At 34.7% G+C, this 27640-nt stretch overlaps 1 protein-coding gene across 2 annotated transcripts; it reads left to right on the top strand.

Moving 5' to 3' along the window:
• The first annotated feature begins 8192 nt into the window (after positions 1–8192).
• Positions 8193–23589, top strand: LOC110092880 (pentatricopeptide repeat-containing protein At4g16470). 2 transcript variants are annotated; one of them, XM_020817572.2, is made up of 2 exons: positions 8193–9334; positions 23459–23589. In XM_020817572.2, exons 1-2 carry the CDS (start codon positions 8200–8202, stop codon positions 23560–23562), a joined length of 1239 nt encoding a protein of 412 aa, XP_020673231.2. In that variant the 5' UTR covers positions 8193–8199; the 3' UTR covers positions 23563–23589. The 2 variants fall into 2 exon arrangements, with proteins under 2 accessions (XP_020673231.2, XP_028551084.1); XM_028695251.1 differs by lacking the exon at positions 23459–23589 and adding an exon at positions 11101–11772.
• The last annotated feature ends 4051 nt before the right edge of the window (positions 23590–27640 follow it).

Genomic DNA, 27640 nt, shown 5'->3' on the forward strand with positions numbered 1-27640 from the left:
GGAAAGATTATTTTTTATTATAACTAATTGTACTGCACGATCACCACATCGTACTGTACGATCTGTTATATTTAGAAAGCATGCCGTCCATTAAATTAGGCAAGAATTTGAATTTTAAAGTTATTCTGCTCGTACTGTACGATAATGATCGTACTATACGATGTTTAAAATTTTGCCTAATTTAATCCGCTGATTATTCAAGAAATATGGCTTAATTTTCATGTATTGATCGTACTGGTCGATCAATAGAGACAATTTTGGCGAACTGCCCGTTTATTGAACTTTTCGTACAGTACTAACTGGACATCGTACAATACTAACAGGTCAATTTCTGCACATCGTATTGGACGATCTTTTGATTGTACTATACGATATTTGACACCCGAATTGAGTTCTTTTAGGGTTTTTTGAGCCCCTATTTAAGCACTCGCATAAGACTTTATAAGAGTCTTTTGGCAGCCATTATGGCTTCAGTTTTTTAGAGAAAACTTGAAGAGAGGACTTGAAAGGGAGAGAGGAAAGGGTGGACTTTGAGAGAGGGAGAAGAACCTTGGAGGGAGTTTCAAGGGAGTGTGAAGGAGATTTCACACGGTTGCTCCGGCAAGCTTGCACCTCAGTACCATCAGATTAAAGGTTCATCTTGAAGGAAGTTTTGGGAAGAAAAAGATCTCGTTGGTGTCAAAGGACCCGGCTCCTCCGCCTCACCGGGGAAGGTGGAAGTGATTGTGTAAGGGCTTCTCCGCCTAGTTGTGGGGGCTAAAGGAGAATCACTAAAGGTTTAGTTTAATACTCGGAGGGTGCCTCCGGGGAGTGGACGTAGGTCATGGTTTGACCGAACCACTATAAATTGGTGTGTTCTTTCCTTTATTTTTTCTGCACTTTATTTCCGTATATATTTTTTATTGCGATTTATTGCGTGGATGAAATTGATTATCTATCTTTTTATTGTGAATGAAATTCGCTTCCGCATAAAGTCATAAAAAGATATTTCTTTTCATTAAAGAAGTTTTTAATCATCCAATCCCCCCCCCCCTCTTGTCGCATATAGTAATTTCAATTGGTATCAGAGCAATTTCAAAGATGTATATAGGAGGCCAGTTGCCCATGTAAAGTCTGATTTAGAATAGTTGTAGAGGGTACCCGATTGATAAGGTAGTTTGCGATGGAAATGGCCTCCACCCAAAATATATTCGAAAGATATGCAGTATGAAGAAGAGTGCGGGTCGAGTCCAGGAGGTGACTATGCTTCCGTTTGGCAATATCATTTTGCTCTGGAGTGTATGGACAGCTCAATTGATGAGTAATACCATGATCCAGAAGATAATTTTGGAATTCTACGCTGGTGAATTCACCAGCTCCGTCGACCTGAAAATCTGAACATTTTCATTGAATTTGGTTTTAATTAGGCGATGAAACTGTTTAAATTTAGCAAACGTTTCATTTTTTATTTTAACATGTAGAGCCAAGAAAATTTTGAGAATTCATCAATGAATATAACATAGTAGTTAAAACCATTTAAAGAAGACATAGGTGTCGGACCCCAAACATCAGAATGCACTAATTGGAACGGTTTATTACAAGAAGAAGAACTATTGGAAAAAGGAAGTTTATGACTCTTAGAGACATTGAAAGAAACACAGGCATCCATGGTGGAAGATGAGCCGGTGAGTTATGAAGTGAATATTCAGCCAACATGGCTCGAGTGACTTCAATTAATATTTTTTTCTTTCTTTCGACTACCCCATTTTGTTGAGGGGTTCTAGGGGTAGAAAAATTATGATCAATTCCTTTTTATGTACAAAAATTCTCAATTTTTTTATTTTCAAATTCATCGTCATGATCACTTTGGATTGTTAAAATTTCACATCTTAGCTTCCTTTGAATCCAAGTCAAAAAATCTCTAAACTCCTCAAATGATCCACTTTTATGAAATAAGAATTTAACCCAAATGAATCTAGAAAAATCATCTAAAATCACAAATCCGTATATCTTCCCTCCTAGACTTACAGTTTCAACCGGTCCAAAAAGATCCATATATAAAATCTCTAAAGATTTACTAGTTCTAAGATCATTATTAGACTGAAAAGAGGACTTCACCTATTTTCCTAATTGACATGCATCGCAAAGGTGATCCTTTGTAAAGTCTAGTTTTGGTATATCTCTCACCAATTTTTTTTGGGTAATTTTCTTAAGGTTTTTCATGCTAAAGTGATAGAGTCTCCTATGTCATAACTATGATTCATCATAAATAGTTTTCAAATAAAATGCATTAGGAGTTTTAATACAATTTAAATATAGCATATAAATATTTTTTACCCTTAATCCATGCAAAAAATCATTATCATTTAGGCTTAATATGGAGTTAGTGGAAAAAATTTTTATACTGTATCCTTTATCACAAAGCTGACTAATACTTAATAAATTATGCTTTAAGCCTTCTACAAGTAGCACATTTTCAATAAAGAAATTTTGCAAGTTTTCGATCATACCTGATCCAACCACTTTTCTAGTGGTGTTATCTCCAAGTGTAACCATGCATCCACTTCTGGCTTCCAGCAATATAAATTGCTTAGTGTCTCTAGTCATATACTTTGAGCAACTGCTGTTTAGGTACCAAATGCTCTCATGAGGCCTTGTATGAGAGTGTTCCTGCAAAATTATCAAATGTTAGATCTTGGAATCCAAACAAGTTTGGGATCTCTTTTTGGCAAAATAAAACTAAATGCATGTATGATATGATTAGGTTTATACATCTTTGGTTTCCACACTAAATGAGTTTTTCTATCCAATGTACAAGTGTGTGCTATATGTCCAATCATCCCACAAGAAAAGCATTTTACTCCAGGAAATGGTTTTCGATCTCAATTTTCAATAATAACTTTGATTCTTCCTAGGTTTTAAAAATTTTGGCCTCAAAATAGTATTTGTAAAATCTTCAAGTGTTGGGAGTTTCCTATTTTCATCGAGAGCTTTCACTTTCAACTTAAAAATTGTGTTTACATCTTTCAATATATTAATATCATAATTCAAATAGTGTTCTCTATTTTCAAATTCATCCTTAAAAACTTTGAAATCATTTTCCAATTTAGCATAGGATGACTTTAAAATTTCATTTTTTTTATTCAAGTAATTAATTTCATCAAGTAAGCTCATGTGGTTATTATCTATCAATGCATGATCTTTTCTAAGAATTTCGTATTCTCTTTGAAATTTTTGCATTTCTAAATTCAGATTAGCATGCATTTTCTTAAGCTTTCTATATGCATCATGAATTCTTTCTGAAACTTTTAACAATTCATTATAGGTCAAGTCACATACCTCTTCTTGATCTGACTGATCAAGATTATCGGCCATTAAGCAAAAAATGGTGACTTCCTCCTCTTCTTCTGTTTCTGACGAATCTTAAGCTGCTCCTACCCAAAAGCTCTTTGAAATCTCTTCTTGACTCTTCCTCACATTTGGGTTTTCCTCTACCTTCACTTTACTAGGAGTGGTTTTTAGGTTTGGGCATTTCAATTTTATATGTTCTGATTTCTTGTATTCATAGCAAATTACATTATTATAAATCTTAACATTCTTATTAAACTTATCTCTGTTCCACTATTGGCATATCTTCTGTTTCTTTTTAAGAAAAATTCTAAATTGCCTAGTTATTAAGGCAATGTCGTCCTCATCCCCAGGTTGTGAAAGATCACTCTCTAACTCCTCCACTTTCAATGCAATGTTCTTCTCCTTTTACTATTCACCTACATAAATCTTCCATTGACTCACTCCTTGCTCATAGACAATTAGTGAATAAAGAAGATTATCAATTGAGTAAATATTCAAATCTTTAGACTCTGTAATAGCAGTTATTTTGGCATCATATGCAGTAGGCAAACAACGGGGAATTTTATTAACCATTTCAGTGTTTATTTATTCCCTACCTAATACATGTAAAGAAGTGACAATTTGAGTAAATCTTGTATATATTTTAGAAATGGATTCTTTTGATTTTATGTGAAATAATTCATAATCATGTAATAAGATGTTTAATCTAGATTGCTTTACTTCATTTATCCCTTCATAAATAATACAAAATCTATCCCATATATCATTTCCACTTTTGCAAGTAGAAACTAGCATATAGTCTTCTGACTTAAGTGTACAAAATAAAATATTTAAATATTTAGTATTAAATTGTGCTAAGTCATATTCTTCTACAATCTAATCTGTAAAAGGCGTTTCAACTCTAATACCATCAACAATCTAGTTGGTTTTGTATATCCATTTTGAACTAAGTTTCATATACGATAATCTAGTGACTGTAAAAATGTGGACATGCATGTTTTCTCAAAATCAAGAGGGATATTATCAAATAATGGAGGTTTAGTGATCGAGTATCCTTCGGGTGTGTTTCAGTTTCCAAAGTAGTCATACTCGTTTTTCAAAAAGTAGTTTAAACTTATGGTTTTAAAACAAAGCTCTGAAACCACTTATTGAATCTTGATTAGGTTGTTAAACCTAAACTAATGTCCCAAGGCTAACCAAGAGAGGAGGGGGGTGAATTGGTAATTTTAAAAATTACTTTTGGATTTAAAAATTGAAAATCTTTAAAGATTCGTAGCAAGTTAATTGATAATATTTGAAAACAAAAATTTCAAACACAGAATAAAAACTATAGTAAATAAAATGCAGAAATTTAAATGACACAAAGATTTATAATGGTTCGGTCAAACATGATCTACATCCACTCCCTAAAGACTTCCTCTTCAGGTACTACACTATTACCAAAGTGACTCCCCTTTTGCCCTCAAAACAAGGTGGAGAATCCTTTACAAAACTCACTTCCACCAATCCCCGGTGCGGTAGAGATCCATCATCCTTTCATACTCTTCAAGTGTCGGCAGAGAACCGTCATCCTTTCACACTTTTTAAGTGTTGGTAGAGAATCGTCGGTTGTTCACACTCTTCAAGTATTGACAGAGAACTGTTATCCTTCCACTTCTACTAAGTGTCGGCAGAGAACCAGGTCTTCTTCAAAGATCTTCTCACGAGCATTCTAGAAATACAAGAGGAAGAGTGAAAAACACAAATCATGCATAGATCCTTACCTTTGAGTAACCTTGTGAACCCTCCACACTCGATGAGCAAGAAATCTTTCTCAAACACTCTCTCCCTATATTTCCCTTAAAAAATCACGAAGAAAAGACATTTCACGTCAGTTTTTAGTGGACCATTTATACAAACGACACGAAAAATCATCCAGAAAATTGAAGATTTTAATTTTGAGCCTACACAATCATACAGTACGATCAGATTTTATATGTACAAATAGTTCAAATACTGTTGCATACGAACTTGTTATGAATTGGTATGAAATCATTTCATACTCGATCATCGTCCGATATGAACCAAGTACATCCGAGATGAATAGTTATAAAATTTTTAAATTTTATTTGTACGAACTGGAACCCCAATATTTCATACTCTAGATGGCGTACGTACGATGACATCATCATCTGGTATGATCTGTTATAAAACATTTCAATTTTCTTTTGAACGAAACATCAGGATGAAATGGGACTCACATTTTTGTACTTTGGAAGGCATGTACGAACTGGGTTTGTACAATACGATCCATACTTAGAAAAATATTTTTGAGCGAGAACGGACCCGTCAATTTCGTACTCGTAAAAGTATGTACGAACTGGAAACGTCTTGTACGATCCATACTTTGAAAAAATATTTTTGAGCGAGAACGGACCCATCAATTTTGTACTCGTGAAAGCATGTACTAATTGGGATAGTCCCATACGATCCATATTTAGAAAAAATTTCATTTTTGTTCTTTCAACTACTCGTCTGGGAAAATAACTGACCAGATCGTCCCGTATGAATGGATATCATACAATACGATCAGTTTAAAAAAATGCGAATTTTAAACTCTACCCCGATGTGTGTGTGTTCAATTATTACTCAATTACAATGACACTCTCTCATACTCAATAAAATAGAAAATACACACTTCAATTACAATAAACTCTAAACTGATCTTAATTTAAAGTCTTCAATAATCCGGAGTTTGATTTCCCTAAAATGTTAGTACACACAAGAGCAAAACAATTCTTTCAAAATATGTTAGGAGAAATAATAATCAAAACAATAATATTTGAAATCATAAAAAACATACAAGTTGCAATAATATCAATTATAAAAAAATTAAGTAGCAACTATCTCAACAGACTCATCCTTAAAATTTACGATGATTAGATTACAATGAATCACTTATGGAATGAAAATCAGTTATAACGTCGGGCAGAGTTTTGACGTCACTTGGAGATCGGGCAAAATTTGGGCGTCACTCGAACATTAGGTAGAATTTCGGCGACACTTGAGCAAAATTCTGGCGTCACTTGAGTGTCGGGCAGAATTCCGACGTCACTCGGGCGTCCGACAGAATTTTGTCATCACTCGAGCATCAGGCAGAATTCCGACGGTGGACGTGGAGGAGTTTCTTCCCTCCAATCCTTCTATTCTTCTTCTCTTCTTCTCTTCTTCTCTTCTTCTTCTTTCTTGGGTCCCCTCTCAAGAGAAATGAGGGGATTTTTATAGTTTTTGAGAATGACATGACTAGTAAATAGGTGACAGATCAAGGGTAAATGGCTGTATTTTAACTCTTTTTTGACACATGTGATGTCAAGTATGAAAAATTTTCCTTTCTCAAGCTCCACTTTTTGTAAGTATGTAAATATTGAATGTAATATTGATATTATGTCATAAATTAATTTTAAATTTTATTATAACATTTTTTATTTTTTTAAAAATTTATTCAGATGTTTCATGTGCATGTGAATTTATACTAGTAACAATTTCGATTATCTCAACACCTTAATGCACATCTACCGTATATATTAAATTTAATAAATGTTGTAACAAAGTATTATCAATATAATTGTGAATTAATAAATATTTAATTTGATTGAGTCAAAAGGCTGACAAATATTTTCTTAGATCATAAAGTGTCTTAAAGCATAAAATAGATAGTGTAGGATCCAAATTTGCTCGTGTGCAATACCAATACCCTATTTGAAAAAAAAAAAAAAAAACGGTTGAGTACTAAAAATTGAAAGGGAGGAAGAGAAAACAAAGAGAAATGTTTTGAGACTCAACTATATTATATCCTACGCTCTTCCCCTAGCTCTCAATTTACTGGTAGAAGTTGAGGAGTAACATCATATGAAATGCTATATTTAAGACAGGCTATTTAATTACATGATAAGACTTAATGAATGCATACTATCAAAATAAATATTGCAAGTTGTAGTTTATTCGATATACTAAATGTATATGTTGGTTTTCAAATAAGGGTAGGTTCATGTAAAATCCCTGGCAGATTTCACCGATGTTGTTCGAGTACAAGCAAATAGATACGGTGAACGACTTCAATGATTTGGCCTAGTCGGCCCAAAGACCGAGCATGTTAGATTAGTTGATTTAGTACCCCTGGTAGCCTTATTTGGCCTTTGGGCTAGGAATGCTCAATAAAATTAGGGCAATTTTTTAAACTAAGCATCATTTAAATCATAATTAAGCAATTAACCAACATAAAAAATTTTTAAACTCTCCAAAGTCGCCCGTTAAATGGGCGACTTGTTATTTAACGTAAGACGCCCGTTAAACAGGCAACTTACTCTATGCCGACTCAGCTAGCCGTTATGCGCGACGCATAATGGAAAAATGAAATAGTAGTAAGTCGCCCGTTACTCCTGTGAATTTTTTAAAAAAAAATGCCACTAATAAGGATTATGGATAATTATTATATGATATGCTTTATGAAGAAAAGATGCATTTGCTATTTATCTATATGTCTATGAAGCATTAAAAATTCTTAAAAATTTATATGTTTTTGGATCATCCAATATTATGCTTTTTAGATCAAACTTCATCTAGGACTAAATGCAAGAACATAATGAATTTAATTCAATGATACAAAACAGTAGTTTCATAAGTCGTCCGTTAAACGGGCGACTTGGGCGAGTTTTAAAATTTTTTTTTTTACGTTTGTTAATTGCATAATTATAATTTAAACCATACTTAGTTTAAAAATAGCCCATAAAATTACTTGGAATGACTTTGAGCTCGGCCTATTAATACAGGCCAACCTGCCTTGAACACGACCTATTAAATATGTTCAAACTAATTAAAAGGATTTAAATTATGTACGCGCACAAAATCTTCAAATCTCTCTGCTTATACGGAAGACTAGACGAAGCCGTCAAAATCCTTTGCTGCAGTGGCTCGGCCATCTCTCCTCCAACCTTCTCTCTCGTCCTCCAAGAAACCATTCACCGGCGAGAATTCAAGCTCGGAAAGGCAATCCACGCCCATATCTTAGCCACTGGATTTACCCCAGGCAAGTATCTCAACACCAAGCTTATCATTCTTTATGCTAAAGCCGGCGAGTTGAATGCTGCGCGCCACTTGTTCGATCAAATGCCTGATCCAAATCTCTTCGCATACAATGCAATGATCTCCGGCTACGTGCACAAGGGCTTGGAGCCCCATGGTTTGAAGCTCTACTACTCGATGCGTGACAATGGTTTGGATCCTGACCAGTTCACCTTCTCATCAGTTTTCCATGCCTGTGCTGGATTGGCCTCTCTGGAGCACGGCAGGCGAGCACATTGTGTTATGATCAAGAGGAAAATGATGGCCAATATAGTTGTCAGCAGCGCTCTTGTCGATATGTACTTGAAATGCAGTAATTTGGATGATGCACGACAATTATTTGATAGATTGCCATACAGAAATGTGATAACTTGGACAGCTCTGATTTCTGGTTATGGCCGGCATGGGAAAGTAAGGGATGTGATTGAGCTGTTCCATCAGATGATAGAAGAAGGTTTCAGGCCGAATTCAGTCACTTTTCTTTCTCTTCTCTCAGCCTGTAGCCATGGAGGTCTTGTTCATACTGGATGGAAGTATTTCGTTTCCATGATTGAAGATTATGGCTTCAGGCCAAAGAAGGAACATTATGCAGTGATGGTCGATATGATGGGTCGAGCCGGGAGGTTGAATGAGGCATATGAATTAGTTTGTAACTCGCCTTGTAAAAACCATTCAGTGGTTTGGGGAGCTTTGATTGGAGCTTGCAGAAACCATGGAGATGTTGAGATGGTGAAGGTTGCAGCAAGTAAATTCTTCAAGATGAGTCCAGAAAATGTTGGCAAGTATGTGGTGGTTTCTAATGCCTTTGCTGCTTCTGAAATGTGGGAGAAGGCTGCTGATGTTTGGGAAAGACTTGGTAGATTGGGGATGAGTAAGGAGGCTGCTTGGAGCTCTGTGGTTTCAGGTAATTCTTCAATTTTTTCTTGTTTGAGATAGCGTTTAGAAAGAAAGCATAATGTTGTAAGGGCTCATTTGGTTGGTTGTATGAAGAAAATATGTTTTGATAAGATGAAATCAATATTTTAAACGAATTTGTGCAGTTTAAACTCAATGATGATTCCTGATTGCACTTGACCAAATGATGAGATTAGAAAATTAAGTTGTTTTACAAAATGTGATATTCAACTTCAATTAACTAAATAGGGCTTACGGCTTTTCCTTCTAGATAGAAAATATATTTTAGAAAATGATGATTTTATATTTTTATTTTCACTCATCTTAAGTATGAAAATAAAATCATCATGATAGAAAATAACCACCAACAAAGGAAAACTTGCCAACTTGCAGATTTTTCAAAATCTGAAGAAAAAAAATGAAGAAGAACACTTGAAATTCACTAATAGAAAGAAAGGAACAATCCGATACAATGAATGTTCAATTTGAGAGGAAGATTGAGCTCTCCAAATCTCTAGCCAAAGTCTACAGCCCAAAACCAAAGACAAGATCTCAAATTCAGATTTCAAATTCAAGATAACCCTAACCCTAACAAGAAGAGATTAATTAAAGCAAAAGGACAAATACTTAATCCCTAAATAGCCCCTAATTTGAATTTTCCCTCAACCCAAAACTTAATTTGTGTGTGGGCCCCATCCTATCAGCAGCCCCCCCTCGCTCTCTCTCTCCCTGGTTTCAGCCCCCCTGGCTTGCCTTCTGTATACATGAACTGGTCTAGTTTGGAGCGGTTCAGCCGGTCCTTGGGCCAGCCTAACACATCACTTTTAGGCTGTTTAGAGAGTTTACAAATAAATATTAGTGTGTATTGCATCTAATAAAATAATAAGTTTAATTAATAAGTTTCATTAATTTTTAAAACATGATTCCTAACATGGAAGTCATCAGTAGAGGAAGGCTTGTTAAGTTTTGTATTATTGTGTATTATGTTATGTATTGTTGTATGCAGAATATAATGCTTTATATAAATGAATACACAATATTATATGCATTAATGTTAATGAGTATGTTCTGAGGGAACAACAATTTGGTCTGATACACCGCCGACTTAAACTATTTTAAATCCAAAAATTGAAATCTATGGGTATGAAAAAACACTTGATATTTTAACACTAATATAATTTTCAATTAATCAATGCAGAATTAACATAATACTCTTTGTGTTTTTAAAACCAATACAACCTTAGTACACATTCCTCTATGAAAAATGTAGGCTATCTAGGATATATATAAAATCTGAAGGATTCAAATTTCTCATTTGCAGATGCCTTACGTGGATACAATCATTTAATGATATCACTACATTCTAGATTTGTGATTGGAATTTGGCTTTATAATTAAATACAGATGAAAGGTCAACCTAACTAAGATCCTGTGATTCTATAATCTATGGTTGACCTGCCAATCTACAAACAATAGAGTGTTGTTAAGATATATCATCTAGAGATTCTGTTTAGAAGTCATATATAATTTTTCATCATATATTTTAAGTAGATCAGATTGATAGTATGCATAAGTACACGTTTTTTTTTTTTTTGTAAAATTCAGATTGATAGTATGCTTAAAGACACTTACTTTTGTGGTGAGATCCAAAGATCCAAATATGAATAAAACTATGCTAAAGGATTGTTATGGCAATCAATGATTCATAGTTTTTTTTTACATGACCCTTAAATCAAGCTATTCTATGGAATTGATATGTATGTTAATTATGCATAGGCATTTTACATGAGCATTAGAAGTTTCATGAATTGGATTTGGCCAATCATATTGACATCGACTCAAAGGCACAATTTCGAGGAGTCAAACTATGATCTTAAATACATCTTGAGGAAGAAGTACCCTAAGACGTATGATGGGCTTGATTTAAGTGCTAAAGGTGTAACCCCTGTTATTTATGAACCCATATAACAGGTAGAAGGGGGAAGGGCCTAGTGTACCTCGCATGCCCCGCTCTAATCAGCCTAGGTATAAAGCCCCTAGGACCTTATGTGAGCAAGGCTTGATCTCAGGGATCAAGCGTCAGACATGCATTCTTACTTAGGGGAGAGCCATCATTGGCAGTAGTGTGCGAGTTCCCGGATTGATCATATGATGGAGAGGCAGAAGCAACATTTCTATTATGCTTCAGAATTCAATGAAGCATTAGCTAGCATATTTACGAGCTGCTAACTGTTTCATAATTCGAACTAGCCTATGTATTTTGCAGCTCCCATATATGCACCATACTCTTGCAGCTTGACTCTAGTAAACCACCTCTGATAACAACAGCTGCTGATGATGAAAAGGAGGAGAAGGATTAAGTGTTTCAGAGATTATATTTGTTTTCTTGATTGAGTTTTTATTGTACTTGTTTTATGTTTCTTTGCATTTAGTTAACACCAAATCATAGTATTTAAAGAAAAGCTCATCGACCGCCATTCTATATAGGTCAGTCAATCATTAGACAATGTCATTAAATCACCAACCTTAGCTTGTTTTCACGCATTGTGATTACAATATTGTAAAAGTAATACTGACAAGTTATTACTCAATCACATACCCATATTTTTTCATAATGCTTGTTTAATAGTTTTTTTTTGCAATGCTTGTTTAATTGTATGCTTACATTAAAATACCAAAATTTTCATTTTTTTTAAATCGTACAAAATACAAAACTTTTATTTTTTCTAGTGAAATTACATATACAACCCATCAAAATATTCAAAATAATGAGTATTACAACATATAAAATGTTATGCGGTAGAAATTCACTAAATTCGGAGATAAAGCAATAAAATCAATTAGGAAAAAATCGAACGATCGAAATAAAAATATTTGAAAGCATGAATAGGATAAGTCACCTATCACAATCTGAACAATTTTTGTAATAGCAGTAAAGTGACATGGCGACCAAAATTCGAATTCTCCTTCTCTCCCCTCTTTTCCCTTTCCCATTTTCTTTTTTTCCTTTTACGGCAAGGCGGTGCTGGTGGAGGGTGAGGGAGGCGAGTGGAAAGAAATGACTTTTTAATATGTACAAAAATATTGTTAGTGGCCTAGTGCCAAAACACTTCAACCTGGTGCTGCAGCGCAGCATGCTAAATCCAAAATTATTGTAGAACAAAGACTTCAATGCAGCTACAACAACTTCTGGCTCTGTTGTGCTCACACGCCTAGCATCACAACCTTCACAAGCTCGGCATCACAACGCTCCTGTTCAAACAAAAATTCAATTTTTTTTGTATTTATTTTTAAAATATTAGATTGATATAATTTACTCACCTTAGAAAATATCATCATCAGTTTTTTTCTTAAGGATTCAAGCACAAAATCAGTATATAAAAAATTCGTTCTTAAATAAATTCGTACGAAAAAACTCAAATGGAATCAAAATCAAATCAAAAGCTCGATGAAAGGATTCACCTCAAATTAATAATTAATATCTATCATATAGTCATATAGTTCATTCAATCACATGACATTTACTTATGCAATAAAATATTATGTCAATCAATCATTTAAAATAAATTTCCTACCACCCAAACTCTTAAAATGTTGTCAGTCTTCCTAATGCTGCAAGTTGTACAGTTGTGGCATCACTAGAATAGGTAATGTCGGTCATGGTATAACAGTCTCCCTCTGACCACCACTAACAACTCTGATACCAGCCCTTTTTATCGATCTTTCATTATGCGCTCTCGATCCTATTGTCCTTAGTCCTTTAGTTTGCCTAGACCGTCTTGCTCCAAAATCAGTTTTTCATCTCTATTTACTATATGCAACCTTGTGTCCTAGATGTTTGCATTGAAAACATCATCCTTTCAATAGGTAGCACTGAGCCGAAAGTCTTATTCCATAACGAATACATTCGTTGTAGCTACCAGTCGACGCCATCGATCTAGTTCCCCTTGAATAATTATATTTTCTTTTTTTTTATCACTAACACTTACTCTGTCCCTGCTTGATTTATCTCAAGTTCGTCTCCTGGTCACATCATATATGGAGCTTATATCATACATGGATGTTAGTACTATTAAATTAATCTCTATTAGTCTGCCCTGTTTCACTAACTCAAAAAACTTCTGAATTTGTAGCACTATTAGATGTCTCAACTTCCTTATTCAGTCCTTGTAGGAATCTGTCATATATATATTTTTTCGACAGTAGGGATCAAATAAGAGGCATACCTAGCCAATGAAGTAAACTTAACTTTGAAAATTCGTTAGGGATGTTAGGCCCTTTTGAACTAGTCCCAAGGCTAACCTAAAAAGGGGTGAATCGATATTTTAAAATAAATCATTCGATCAAAAACACAAACCAAGATTCACCACAGAGAAAACATAATGCGAAAATTAAATACGGAAATAATAAAGGAAAGAATACACCAGATTTATAGTGGTTCGGTCAAACCTTAACTTACGTCCACTCCTTGGAGGCACCCTCTAAGTATTACACTAAACTAAGTGTCTCTCCTTTAGCCCCCATAGCTAGGCGGAGAAGCCCTTACAAAATCACTTCCATCTTCCCCAGTGCGGCGGAGTCGCCAGGTCCTTTGACACCAAAGAAATCTTCTTCTTCTGTGAACTTCCCTCAAGACAAGCTTTGAATCCGACGGTGTTAAGGTGCAAGCCTGCCGGAGCAACCGTGTGGAATCCCCCTCCACACTCCCTTTAGTTCCCCCTCACAGGATCTTCTCCCTCTCTCAAACTTCACCCGTTCCTCACTCCCTTTGAAGCTATCTCTTCAAGTTTCCCCAAAAGAACAAAGCTACAATGGCTGCCAAAGACACTTACAAAAGTGCATTGTCAAAAGCTTAAATAGAAGATCTTAAAACCAGCTCATTAATGCAACTTGTCGACTTTATCGTCCAGGCCGATATAAATATCATCATGGCCGATCAGTACAGAATAAGCTCAATCAATCGGGACGATTTAGGATGATCAGAAGAAAATTGGTTACATCGTCAAGGTCGATACAATATCATCCTGGCCGATTAGTTCAAATCCGAGCACAATCGTCCTGAAGATCGCCCGGAATAGAGTCTAGCGATGTTAATCATCCAGGCCATCGTCCTGGCCGATCCTGCGATCGGCTCGGCTGATGTGATTGTATCAATCAGTCTTAAATGCTTTCCATAATTACCAAATTAATTTAGGCATATATGTGCTACATCATTCAGGCCGATTTATAGATCGTCCTGGCTGATGTCCTAAAATAAAAAATACATAAATTGATTATGACGACTGATTCTTTCTAATTTGAGCCTATCATTTTGACTGATACAAGGATCGTCCAGGCCGATCGACTTAATGACGTCTGTCTTAATGAGGATGATGCCCTAATTAGGGTTTCTATTTTTGAACTGATCATCCAGGCCGATATAAATATCGTCCCGGACGATGTTACCAAAAACAGTAACTCTAGGGAACAGTCAGAAATTCTTCCAAGGTGTGTATGAGCAAGTTTACAAAGCATTAGGAGCCACACCAAATACAATAGACTCAAGAAAGGAAAAATGGTACAAACCGACTTAGACCTAATCTACCCAATCTTGAGATGGTTCCAAATTGCAGTCTGATCTTGTGGACCTGAAATATTAGTAGATAAGGCAGTCGTAGAGAAATAAGAGTGTTTGCTATCATCAAAATCATAATCCATGAAAATAGATCCGCAACAAGCTTCATACCGCATCACTATATTATATCGCTATTCCAATCTGATGAAAACTTTATTCATCTATCGTTGGGCTAAAGGAGGTATAAATTATATTCTGAATAATGCAATGAATTCATCACAAATGATTTCAGTATTGGTTTTCCCCTGAAATTTCTCTCGTGCTATCCTACCCATCATCTTTCTACTTCACCTTCAAAGAGAAAGAAAACTAACTGTATCTTTCGGTTCTATAGGCACTACATAATGTTAAAGATCTTCTCTATCCATAATAGCCAATTTTTTATAGCCTAGGATCATACTGCTCCTTTGAAAATGGGGGTTTCAATTTATGAAATATATGTAAATATTTATCCCCCCTTCTTCTTTACTTCCAGCTGGCTTGCTTTACGTATCTCCTATTACTTGTGATAGAACACCGGCCAATTGTATAACATTGCATGATGGTACTAGAGTGTTCGCCTTATTTATGTATAAGGTCATCAAGATCCATCCAGACTCCTTCCTCTTAATCTGATGGTTGACAATCATCCAGTTGTTGACCATCCAAAACTCAATAACATTTCAATCATCCAGTCTTCAATCAAACTTCAATCCATTCTTCAATCAAACTTCAATCCAATCTTCAATCAAACTTCAATCAGCTTTAATCACCTAATCTTCATCAATCTATAATAACTTAAAGCTATGGCCCTACAATGTAGTCAGGTGATATAGTACACTACCCAACTCAGTACAGTGTCACATAGTGACCACCACTTGATTTCCTTTATCCAATCATCAACAATCACCTTATTGACTGCTATTGATTTGGATAATTCAAATTCAATCAATCAAATCTACAATTCAGTTCAAATCTAAAATTTCAGACCAAATTTCAAGGTTAAAGGCCCATGTCCTAACCCTTTTTGGGTGATTTTTCAATCAACACGAAACCAAGTCAAATGACCCATAATTTATGGTCTATCAATTGCATATTGATTAGGCATGTCCCTAGGGTCAACCTTTTAAATTTGAGGCCAATCAGAGATCTCTAACCCCCTAAACTCAATTAAAATCCAAAAATTGTAAAGCATTCAAATATTTACAACATATGCCACTATACCCTCGTGAAATTTGATCTTGGGACCTTCCCCAAACCTCTTAACCATGTTCATAACCAATGTTATGACATGTTGAGTATTAAACTGCTTTTTGGTGGATCCAGGTTGACCCACAGTTGACCAGTGTCTAAATGACTAAAATGCCCTTTAAGGAAAAAATTGGAATTTTCTCCAAACCTCAACATTAACTAGTGAAATAAAACCTTAAAACCTCCTCTAATGCATCCTAAACATCATCATAAATGCATTGGACTCATATTCAAGCCTTGTTTATGCATGGTTGACCATGTCAACTCATGTTGACAAAATGGTCCCTTAAGGGTGGAAATGGTTATTTAAACTCAAATGACCATTCCATTACACGAGACCACCTCCATTAGTCTCAAATCACTAATTTGAACTTGTTGGACTCAAACCAAACCCATGGGTTGATTAGGGTGATCAAGTCAACCATGATTGATCAAATCAATCCTAAACCAACACTAATGCCAAAATCAATGATTAAAGTCATTTCAAACCAATTTAACCTCTTAAAATCATTCAATCAGACATTTCCAACATGTCTAATTTTTCTCTAAGCTAAATCTCCCTTGATTTGACTTGGTCAACTCTATTAGAGGGGTCAAAACTCTCTCCACGCACGCACGCACGCACGCCCGCACGCACGCACGCTTGCCCGCACGCCCGCCCAACATGAATTAAAATTTTAGTTACGCTTGGTCATGCTTTTATTTATTTGGGGACCAAGCAGTTGAAACACATGTAAAAGTTATAATAATTGTTAAAATTAACTCCCTTTTTATATATACCTGCACCAGCATAACCACTTACAAAAAACTCAATGAGTAACCAGACCGTTCTGAACCTAAGGTTAATCTACCGCCCATCATATCAATTCACATATTGTAGTTAAAGTTGGTAAACACTCACATCTATTAATTTCCAAACACAACATATAGTGAAAATTTAAAAAACTTGGCACATAAGTAACATAAAAGTAAATACCGGCCTATCCTAAATTTAGAGTTGATTTCGAACCTAAGGTGAATCTACCGCTCACCATATCAATTCACATATTGTAGCTAAAGTAGGTAAACACTCACATCAATTAGTTTTCAAACACAACATGTAGTGAAAATATAAAAACTCAGCACACAAATAATATAAAAGTAAATACCGGCCTAGCCTAAATTTAGAGTTGGTTCTCCTAGCAAACCATCTAAAGTGAGTGAGGTAGGCTTTGTGGCTTGGGTATGTCATAAACTGGAAAATTTGTTAAAGTTATCTAGTGTTCGGGTTTGTTAAGGGCGAACAAAAAAATTATGTTTAAGTTCAAATAAGGTCGTCGCGGCAAAACCGCTCAAAGATGACTCTTAATTCAAATATTTGAGCATTTTTTACTTTGCTTTTGATGAACAAATCATTGATGTAGCATTAAACTTGATTTTAGATTAAGTCATATATGATTCAGGTCATGGTCCACAGGTAAGTTGCACTAGCATTTTTAAGCTTAAATAAAATCATCTTATAACACAAGATTCCTATAGTGGTTTTGAATGCAGTGTTTCTCTCATCTTTTAGGGCCATATTGATTTTTTTATGACTAGACGAGCCATCCATAATGGAGAAAATGACATGCAAATAGGTAATGTCGACCATGAGCTTGGGTATGGGTAAAGAAAATTCATCCTTAGTGCATGCTTTATTTAGATCCCTATAGTCAACGCAGATCTGAATTTGACCATTTTTTCTTTTGAACTGACACGACGTTCGCTATGAAAGAGGGGTATTATTCCTCTCGAATAAATCCAGCATTAACCATTTTCTTGATTTTGGAAATGACTTGCTGCTCGATTTCTAGACACATGCATAGAGGAGCTTGTTTAATATGAACTGTATCATGTCGAATTCTAAGTTTGTGAACTAATACATCAGCAGACAAGCCTGACATTTTATCATATATCTAGGTGAAGCAGTCATTAAACACAGAGAGAAGTTGATTTAGATCCTTAGACTGATCCTCACTCATTAAAGAGCTTATGAAAGTGGGGCAAGGGTCATTCTCTATTTAAAGGATAATTTCCTTAAGTTTGTTGTCTGCCAATTAATTTTTTCTTCAAATTTAGGGGGTGCATCCCAAACCTGAAGCTCATCAAGATCTTTTGAATTCTCCAAACAAAGTTTGTTGAGGGGATCGACGAGTTTCATAGGGATATTCTCAAATTCAGGATGATTCATTATCACAAAGCAATATTCATCATCGTCAAATGAACTAATGATACCAATGATCAAATTCCTCTTGTTTTTTTGTATGTTAGAGACTCTCGTGGTATAGAGCTTGGCCCTTGGTCCATTGAACCGATGTGAGACCTTTAAAAATATAATTTTAAACACATACAAGAAAGTAGACTAAAGGTAATTATATTAATTCATTGAAATTTGCCTCCTTAAGGATTACATCTTCTTCCTTCCATTAGGTAGAGGTAGAAAATTTTTTTTTGGACTTTCCTTACTTCAGCATCTAAATTGGGAGAGTCTTTAATCACTAACCCTACAACCCTACCGGCAGACAGTGGGGTTAAGGTTAAGGCTTTGATTCTCCTACTTAGCTTTTCGAACATAGTTATTCAAGCTCCACACTTATGCTTTTGGAGCATCGCCCTCCAGGTCATTAGCCTATTCTAAAGTGAGATCAGATTTTAGAGAATGGTTGATTTTTGCATAATCGAAAGGAACTGCTGCACCCCGTACTTTTGGTTCCTCATCAAAACTTGAATCCAAATAAACATAAATCGGCATTAACCTTCTTTCAAATGAAGCACGACCTCAACAGTTGCCCTTTTGGCCATCCTCCCACCTCTTTGAGTTAAAATGTTTGGAGGCTTAAAGATCACCCCCTCGACGACATCTTCACTTTCTGATTGTGGTATTTTTTGACTTTTATATTTTCCTCTGTTTTTCTATTGAGCTTTGCTAATTTGTTTTCTCCTATTTAACTTGATCTCTACTTTAGGACTGGTAGAGGATCCTTTAAGTGTGTAGTATGAAACATCCTCATAGATTCTTGTCTCATGAATAGAGAATGGTTGCAAATCTCCCTTAATCACATATTCAAGGCCATCTTGTTAGTACTTGACGCATTGATTTAGGTTAGATGGAATCATCATATATTCATGGATATAGGGCCTACCTAGGAGTGTGTTGAAGAACGTGACCAAATTAATTATATGAAACTTAGCTTCTATCTTCAACTCCCCTATCTCTAAAAGGTGTATAATTGAACCGAAACTCTTCTAGCCTTTTTTATTGAACCCACACTACACCATCTTATAGGTGGTAAGCTTACGTGTGTCCACTCTAAGGTACACAAGAGTTTTTACGTTCATTATATTAATCGATGCACACAGATCAATAAAGACTATGGATAACTTGAAGTACCCCATATTTATAGTGATGTAAAGTGGGTGATTATGATTGACAGTCCTCAAAAATAAATAATCATTAGAAAAGGTTACTCCTAGGATTTCATAAAAGTACAAAACTTTACCTTGTAAAGTCGAGACTAACTGAGCTAAGCAAATCTTTGGGTTAGGAAGTGCTTTCATTAAGGATTCCCTTATCTCCTTCGAGTGGACGAGGGCATCATAGATGCTCAACTTAGATGGCAACATCCTAAGGTGGGCTAAGATGTTGTAATCAACTTTAGGAACATCATGATATAAACTCGGTGGATTGGAAGAAGGATTTGTTTTTTTGGGATAATTTTGAATTGGAATGCTGCAGATAATCTAATTTTCTTTTTCCTTAGGAGGAAGCCTAGGGGGTAAGACTTTACGACCACGGAGTTATACCTCCATGATCTCATCACGAGGATAAATTATGGAGAGGTTTGTGCTCTCCGTAGGCAATGCATTATCATTTTTTGATGGAAAATTGAATATGAAAAATCTATCATGATGGGACTCCATTGGATGTTAGTTTTAGTGGTTTCACCATCTCAAAAGATCTCATATTCATCTCTCCCTTTAGAGGTCAAATATGAAAGGTCAAGTTTTTGAATGATCTTAGTTAGATTTTGATTCTCTTATATGGAAGTGTCATTTTGCAATTCATTCTCAATATTGATCATCAAGATAGATGTAGAATGATCTTTTTTTTATTAATTTTTTTATCATTTATCTTTGATGGGGAAAAATAAAATTTAGATAACAAATGCGAGGATATTATTTTTATGCCACCATCCACCACCTATATACATTTCTCATCAGTATATTTCCTCTCTACAAAAATGTCATTTTTTTTATTAATCGTAGTAGTTCCTATAACTAATGGAGAGGAAATCATCTCAATGTCCTACGAAACCTCTAGGTCAACCTCCTAGATCGGGCCCTAGACTCTCATCGACAGCTGTTGAGAAATATGAAAAGATCTATTACTTGATTTTTTAAGTGCGCGAGATGAAAGAATATTCAACCATCTTCAATGGATAAAGAAATGTTAGAATTATTACAAGAAATTATCTTAATCGACCCTTGATACGGATCTATCAGGTATTCTTTAGGAATTATAATAATGCCTTGTCTGAAATTTCTTTCAAGCGAGCATTTAAATATAATGCCTACTTCAATTGGGTGGCTCAACATGTGATGGTAGGGGCAGAAAATGGAATAATCCCTCTTGTTTAACTCTTTTGACTTCCTTGCCTCTGACATTTTGAACTCTGGCTTCTTCAAAAGACTCCTAAAGATCTTTCTTACTAACTCTCTTTAAAATGGTTAAGGTTTTGCCAATCTCTCTTTAAAAGTGATCAAATAAGGTTCCCTAATAGACTGAGGGGTTGCCTGGAATGATTGTTTATGGAGTAGTTGTAGTGGAGGACCACTAGGCTGATGGTAGAAGGTTGCTTTCCCTTATCTATAACAGAGATTATAGCTGCATGCTTCTCAAAAAACTTCTGAGGCTTGCTGACTTTCTTCTCATCAGACAAATCCTTCAAGAATGACATTTAAGGAGCCTCTTTCTACAGGTTATTCACTTCGTTGAGAAGTTTTTCAAAAGTTTTAATGGTGAAGCCCTTTAGGAGAAAAGTAATAGGTCCTTGGTTATTATTTATAAGAATCTCCATTGCATGTTGCTCTTATAGTTGAAGTTCATACTTTATGGAGATATTTCATCATCTTAAGATGTACTCAATCAAAGACTCTCCTGACTTTAATTTTTGATGGTTAGATTGCCCACATTTATATGCTACTGAGCTCTAGAGAATCTTTTTAAGAATATACCCTCTAGCTCATTAAAGGTTCTCACTAAATTATTGTGCATATCGACTTACCATTCAAAAGTGATGCTAGAGAGACTACTAATAAATTGGAAAAATAATAAAGCATCAAATCCTCCTACATTACAACAGCTTGCTCGAAAGTGTCTCAAAATTTTGATACCACTAAAGACTTTAAGAGATAGTGGCACAAAGCCCTTTGGGTAAGGAACAAAGTCTTACTCCAGGATGATGTCCTTAATGATTCAATACAATTATGCCTAAATTAATATGGTAATTAAGGTTTGATTGCTCGATCATATCGTCCTGGATGATTGCAGGATTGACCGGGATGATTAGTTCAAAAACCTTAGTTGTTCATGGATGATCGAACATCAGCCTGCTTCTATTCAGGACGATGTACTGGATGATATGTGCTGAATTGAACTAATCGTCCGGGACGATTGTGAGATCGTCCTGAACGATCAAGTTATTTTTACATCGTCTAGACATCCATTCAGGGCAATGTTCTAGACGATATTAAATGATTTGTGGACGATATGAACAAAAACCTTATGATCGTCCAAAATCGTCCTAGCTGATTGAGCTAAATTTGTACTGATCGTATATGACGATATTTATATCATCCTGGTCGATAATGTCGATTTGTTGCAATTACGAGCAAATTTGGAGCTCTTTAATTTAAACATTGTCAAAGATTTTGAAAGTGTATTCGGTAGTCATTAAAGCTTCGTTCTTCTGAAGGAAACTTGAAGAGAGAATATGAAAGGGAGAGAGAAAAGGGTGGAGTTTGAGAGGGAGAAGATCATTGGAGGGGGTTTCAAGGGAGTGTGAAGGGGGGCTCACACGGTTGCTCCGACAAGCTCGCACCTTAATACCATCAGATTCAATGTTTGTCTTGAGGGAAGTTTTGGGAAGAAGAAGATCTCTTTGGTGTCAAAGGATCCGACGACTCCGTCGCACTGGAGAAGGTGGAAGTTATTTTGTAAGGGCTTCTCCGCCTAGCTGTGGGGGCAAAGACACTAAATGTTTAGTGCAATACTCGGAGGGTGCCTCCGAGAAGTGGACGTAGGTCAAGGTTTAATCGAACCACTATAAATCTGGTGTGTTCTTTCTTATTATTTTCTGCACTTTTTTTATTGCGATTAATTGCTTGGATGAAATCTCTGATTAATCTTTTTATTATTATTTTAATTCATTTATGCTGCAAGAGCTAAAAATATTTTTTTTTAGTTAAAGATGTTTTAAAAATTTAATTCACCCCCCTCTTGATTAGCCTCGGGACTAGTTCATTAGGGCTTAACATCCCTGTCGAACTTTCAAGTGGTATCAGAGCGGGATTCATAAAATCAAGTTTGAAAACTTTTGAATTTCGATCAATGACTAATTTTTGTAATCGTAATATTGTGGAAAGTTATTCAATCACCCGACCACCTTTATTTGAAAATATTAATTTTAATTTTTGTAAAATTTACATGTTTATTTTCTTGCAATTAATTGATTACTGAATGTGGCAAATGATTTTAACTGGTTATTCTGTACTGTCACGTGTTGTAAATGGAATTAAAACTGATATTCCTTTTAATCAATGGAGCAGGGAAAAACAATCAATGCTCAATTGAATGCTTAATTGTTAAACTATTTTTTTTATGCTTTAAATTCTAAAGATTGTATGTTTGTATCTATGTGCACTACTAGCAAAAAAATTTGGGATAAATTACACACCATATACGAAGGCATTAGTGAAATCAAGTAATCCAAGTTAAATACTTTAATGCATGATTATAAACTGTTTTACATGAAATTTTATGAGACGATCTTAGTCATATATACTAAGTTTAATCAAATTGTGACATCATTACTTGCTTTAGGTCAAGAATTTTCAAAATATAAAAAAGTCAATAAAAATGTACATTGTCTACTTGATAAGTTTGATGCTAAGGTTGTTGCTATTTATGAATCAAAAAATTTGAATGAATATTCTACATTGTCTCACTTATTGCCTATGAGCAAAGTTTGGTTCAAAGACTTATGGATGCAGGTGAAAAGATAGTGCTAAGCACTAAAAATACGGTGAAAAGTGGCTTAGTTGGTGACGAAAGCGATGACTTATCAAGCAAATTGGAAAATGCACTAAAAGCATAATCATCAACAAAAGTGGAATACAGATAAAAATGGTATGAATGTTAAGATTTCTTCTATCATTATTTGCTTTGGATGTAAGAAACCTGGACATATAAAAAATTAGTGCCATAATTTGAGAACTCTTCTTGCAAAAAAAAAAAGATAAAACTAAGCAAATTGTAAAAAGATAAATAATGAAAAGTAAAAAATCTCCTAGGCAGACCTAGCTTCTAAATCATCAGACCAGGAGCAAGATGATGTTTAAACTCATGTTTCTGTATTTATTTGTTTGTGTATGCATGTTTTTATTCATTATATTTTTGGTTGTTTTTTGTATCTTTTTTTGGGTTTATTCTTTTCCATTTATTCTTTTTTGTTAAGTTAAAATTTTAAATGTCTTTAATTTCTCTTTTTGTGAAGTTTTTTCTATCAACACACACATATCACTTTTTTTTTTGTTTAGTATATTTTTTAGAAAACATAATCTTTTTTAAAGATCATATTTTTTCTAAAAATGAAAAACCTACCTCCTATTTTTCTTGAATTTTTTTATAAGTTAAGTTGTGATTGACTTTTCTAAAAATAATTGAATGAAGGAAACTCATGATTTTGACTTTCTATTTCTTTTCTTAAAGAGGTTATTCTACTTTTGATTCAAAATCTTCATCATATTACAAATTGAATTTAAAATTGAACTTTTTTTTATCTCCTTTCAATTTGTCTATCACATAGAGATCTTTTGCAAGTTGTTGAATTCACCTCATAATTTTCTTAATCAAGTAGTACATTTTATCAGTAAAATGAGTTTGCTTTAGTTTTTAAAATATAAAAAAGGAAGCATATTTGATTGAAAAAAAAGTGGTCAATGATGCTAAATCAAAAGATGCTCAATGAAGCCAAATTGAGAAAGATACACAAAGTGTTTTAAAAATTAAAAGATGCGTAAAGCACGCTAAACAAATGACAATAGACATAAAATGAGCTCACAGAAAGTAAGCTTACCTTTCTTATACTTCTTAATGCTTAAGAAAATCCTTGATATTTTCGTTACTTGAGCTTGAAAATCATGATTCATTAATTTTGCATTAATATTCTATTAGATATATTTTTATGAAAGGAGTTTGAAAAGATTACTGTTTCTTTTTTTAATTTGTTCTTTGATTTAGATATTAGATTAAAAAGTTTTTTAGTCTTTAAATAAACTTGAGCTTGGATTAATAATTTCTAAATTTTTAATTTTTTCTGGGTTATGCGATATCAATACATTGCTTACTATATTTTTGTATAAAATCAAGAAGAATTTTTCTAATTTTAAGAATATTTGATTTTTTTTATCAAGGATCTTTTTATTTTTTTAACCTTTTTTTATGCCCCTCCTCTTTTTGATAATGTCAAAGTGGGAGAACGTACTATTGTATTTGTATAATTTTTTATTGAAAAAAAATATAAAATCAACAAAAAATTTAATTTTCCCTTTTTTTTAATTTTATTTCTAGTGATGTGGAGATTAGGAGAAAATTCTTTCATTTTCTACAAATTCAACCATTAATAATTGCCATCATAAAAAGGGGGAGATTATTGCAACTCGAGCTTATGAGTTTTTGTTTTTGATGATAACAAATATTGTGGCTCACTTTCTGTTATCTACATGTATTTGTAATCTATTTTTATTTGTGTGTATAACATTTTAGGATTACGGTGCACATTTCAAGGCTCAAGATTTGATAGAACAAGTTTCATTTATAATTTTTATTGATATATTTTTTATTTATGTCTTGTAAAGGTGTATGCTTTCTTGTAACCTTGCACTCTATTTTATGTCTGCTTTTTAGTGTTTACTATTTTTTATCACATCGTCCAGGATGATTAAAAAATTGGTCTGGATGATTAGTTGAAAATAAAAATCCTAATTAGGGCATCCTAATTAAGGCAGCTGCAATTAAGTACATTGTCATGGATGATATTAGTATCGGCCGGGATAATAGGCTCAAATTAGAGAGAATATGCAACTAGATATATTTAGGTATATTTTATTTTTGGATATGATCTTGGACGATGCAATATAATTATACCTAAATTAATGTAGTAATTAAGGAAAGTAATTAAGGTTTGATCGCTTGATCATATCATCCTGAACGATCGTAGTGACGATCAGTTAAAAAACCTTAGTTGTTCTTGGACGATCGAACATCGGCCTGCTTCTATTCAGGGCGATGTTATGGACGATATGTGCTAAATTGAACTAATCGTTCGAGATAGTTATGAGATCGGCCTAGACGATCAAGTTTTTTTTACATCGTCCAGACATCCATTCAGGGTGATGTTTTGGATGATATTCAATGATTTGTACTAATCGTATGGGACAATATTTTATCATCATGGATGATATGAAAAAAAACCTTATGATCATCCCAAATCATCCTGGCTAATTGAGCTAAATTTTTACTGATCGTATAGGATGATATTTATATCATCCTAGATGATAATGTCGGTTTGTTGTAATTAAGAGCAAATTTGGAGCTCTTCTATTTAAACTTTGTCAAAGAATTTGAAAGTATCTTCAGCAGTCATTAAAGCTTCATTCTTCTGGAGGAAACTTGAAGAGAGAACTTAAAAGGGAGAGACGAAAGGGTGGAGTTTGAGAGAGGGAGAAGATCCTTAGAGGGGGTTTCAAGAGAGTGTAAAGGGAGGTTCACACGGTTGCTCCGGCGAGCTCACACCTTAGTATCATCGGATTCAAGGTTCATCTTGACGAAAGTTTTGGGAAGAAGAAGATCTCTTTGATATCAAAAGTCCCGGCAAGTCCGCCGCACCGGGGAAGGTGGAAGTGATTTTGTAAGGGCTTCTCCGCCTAGCTGTGGGGGCTAAAGGAGAGACATTAAAGGTTTAGTGCAATACTCAGAGGGTGCCTCCGTGGAGTGAAAGTAGGTCAAGGTTTGACCGAACTATTATAGATCTGGTGTCTTCTTTCTTATTATTTTATGCACTTTATTTTTACTGCGATTAACTGCTTGGGTGAACTCTCTGATTAGTATTTTTATTATTGTTTTAATTTGTTTCCACTACAAGAGTTTAAAAGATTTTTCTTTTAGTTAAAGAATAAAAAATTCAATTCACCCCCTCTTAGTTAGCCTCGGGACTAGTTCATTAAGGATTAACATCCCTGTCAAACTTTCACTTTCTTGGGTGGTGCCGGAGGGACTGAAGAAACTGCTAGTTGTGCCTAAAGAATTGCTGGAGGTGGTGGAAGGACTACAGGAGCTGACTCTGTAATTTTTAAACCTGAATTTGGTCCTGTACTCTGCTTAGCCACTATGTGCACTTCAAGCTGTGACTGTTCAGGCCGAGGTTATTATTTTTTAGCCAACTAGCTCTTTAATTCTACAACTCTCAACACATTTCTTCAACCTTTCTTTCTAGGTTTCATATATATCCATTCTTACTTCTCAGTCTAATTGACCCATCAGAATTAGAATCAACCGCTGTAGAATCTTCTTCCCTGCTCGACTGATGCCTATTGGGTTTATAATCATTGACTGATGCTCAAGTTTTAGCCATGTTAATGCTTCCAACAGTAGCTTCATCCTCATCCATCAACAGATTGTCCAAGTATGGGTTAAAGGCCTCCATTGCCTCCTTAAGAATATCTTTGATCTCCCAGACCACCTATTAGATCAGTCTACCTTCCACAAACTCGGGTTGATGGGTAGGTACCCAATTTAGTCCTTCATATCATGGAATTCTTTATTACCTAACTTAATGAAACTATCTTATAGTTTGAGATCTTCTGTAGACTCAAGATATTCTTCCATCATTTGGTCGATCATGTCTTCATCGGTGCTAGGAACTATCCCCTCCCCTTCGATTGTCCATGGGTCAATAATTGCAAGGGTGGCCTCTTTCCCTTAATTTGTTCAATTTTTTATCTTTATCCGTCTCTTGAGACTTCACTATGATTGATGCTAACTTAGCCATTTTTATAGGTGGGATCGGCCTACCATTGTGATGGCGACCCTTTTTAGATCCAATAAAAATAATCTCCTTTGACTTAGCAGACGGAAGGAGAGGCACCCAGTGGTATCCATCCACTAACATAGAA

This window comes from Dendrobium catenatum, unplaced genomic scaffold (assembly GCF_001605985.2).
Source record: "Dendrobium catenatum unplaced genomic scaffold, ASM160598v2 fragScaff_scaffold_621, whole genome shotgun sequence".
NCBI classification, from domain to species: domain Eukaryota; kingdom Viridiplantae; phylum Streptophyta; class Magnoliopsida; order Asparagales; family Orchidaceae; genus Dendrobium; species Dendrobium catenatum.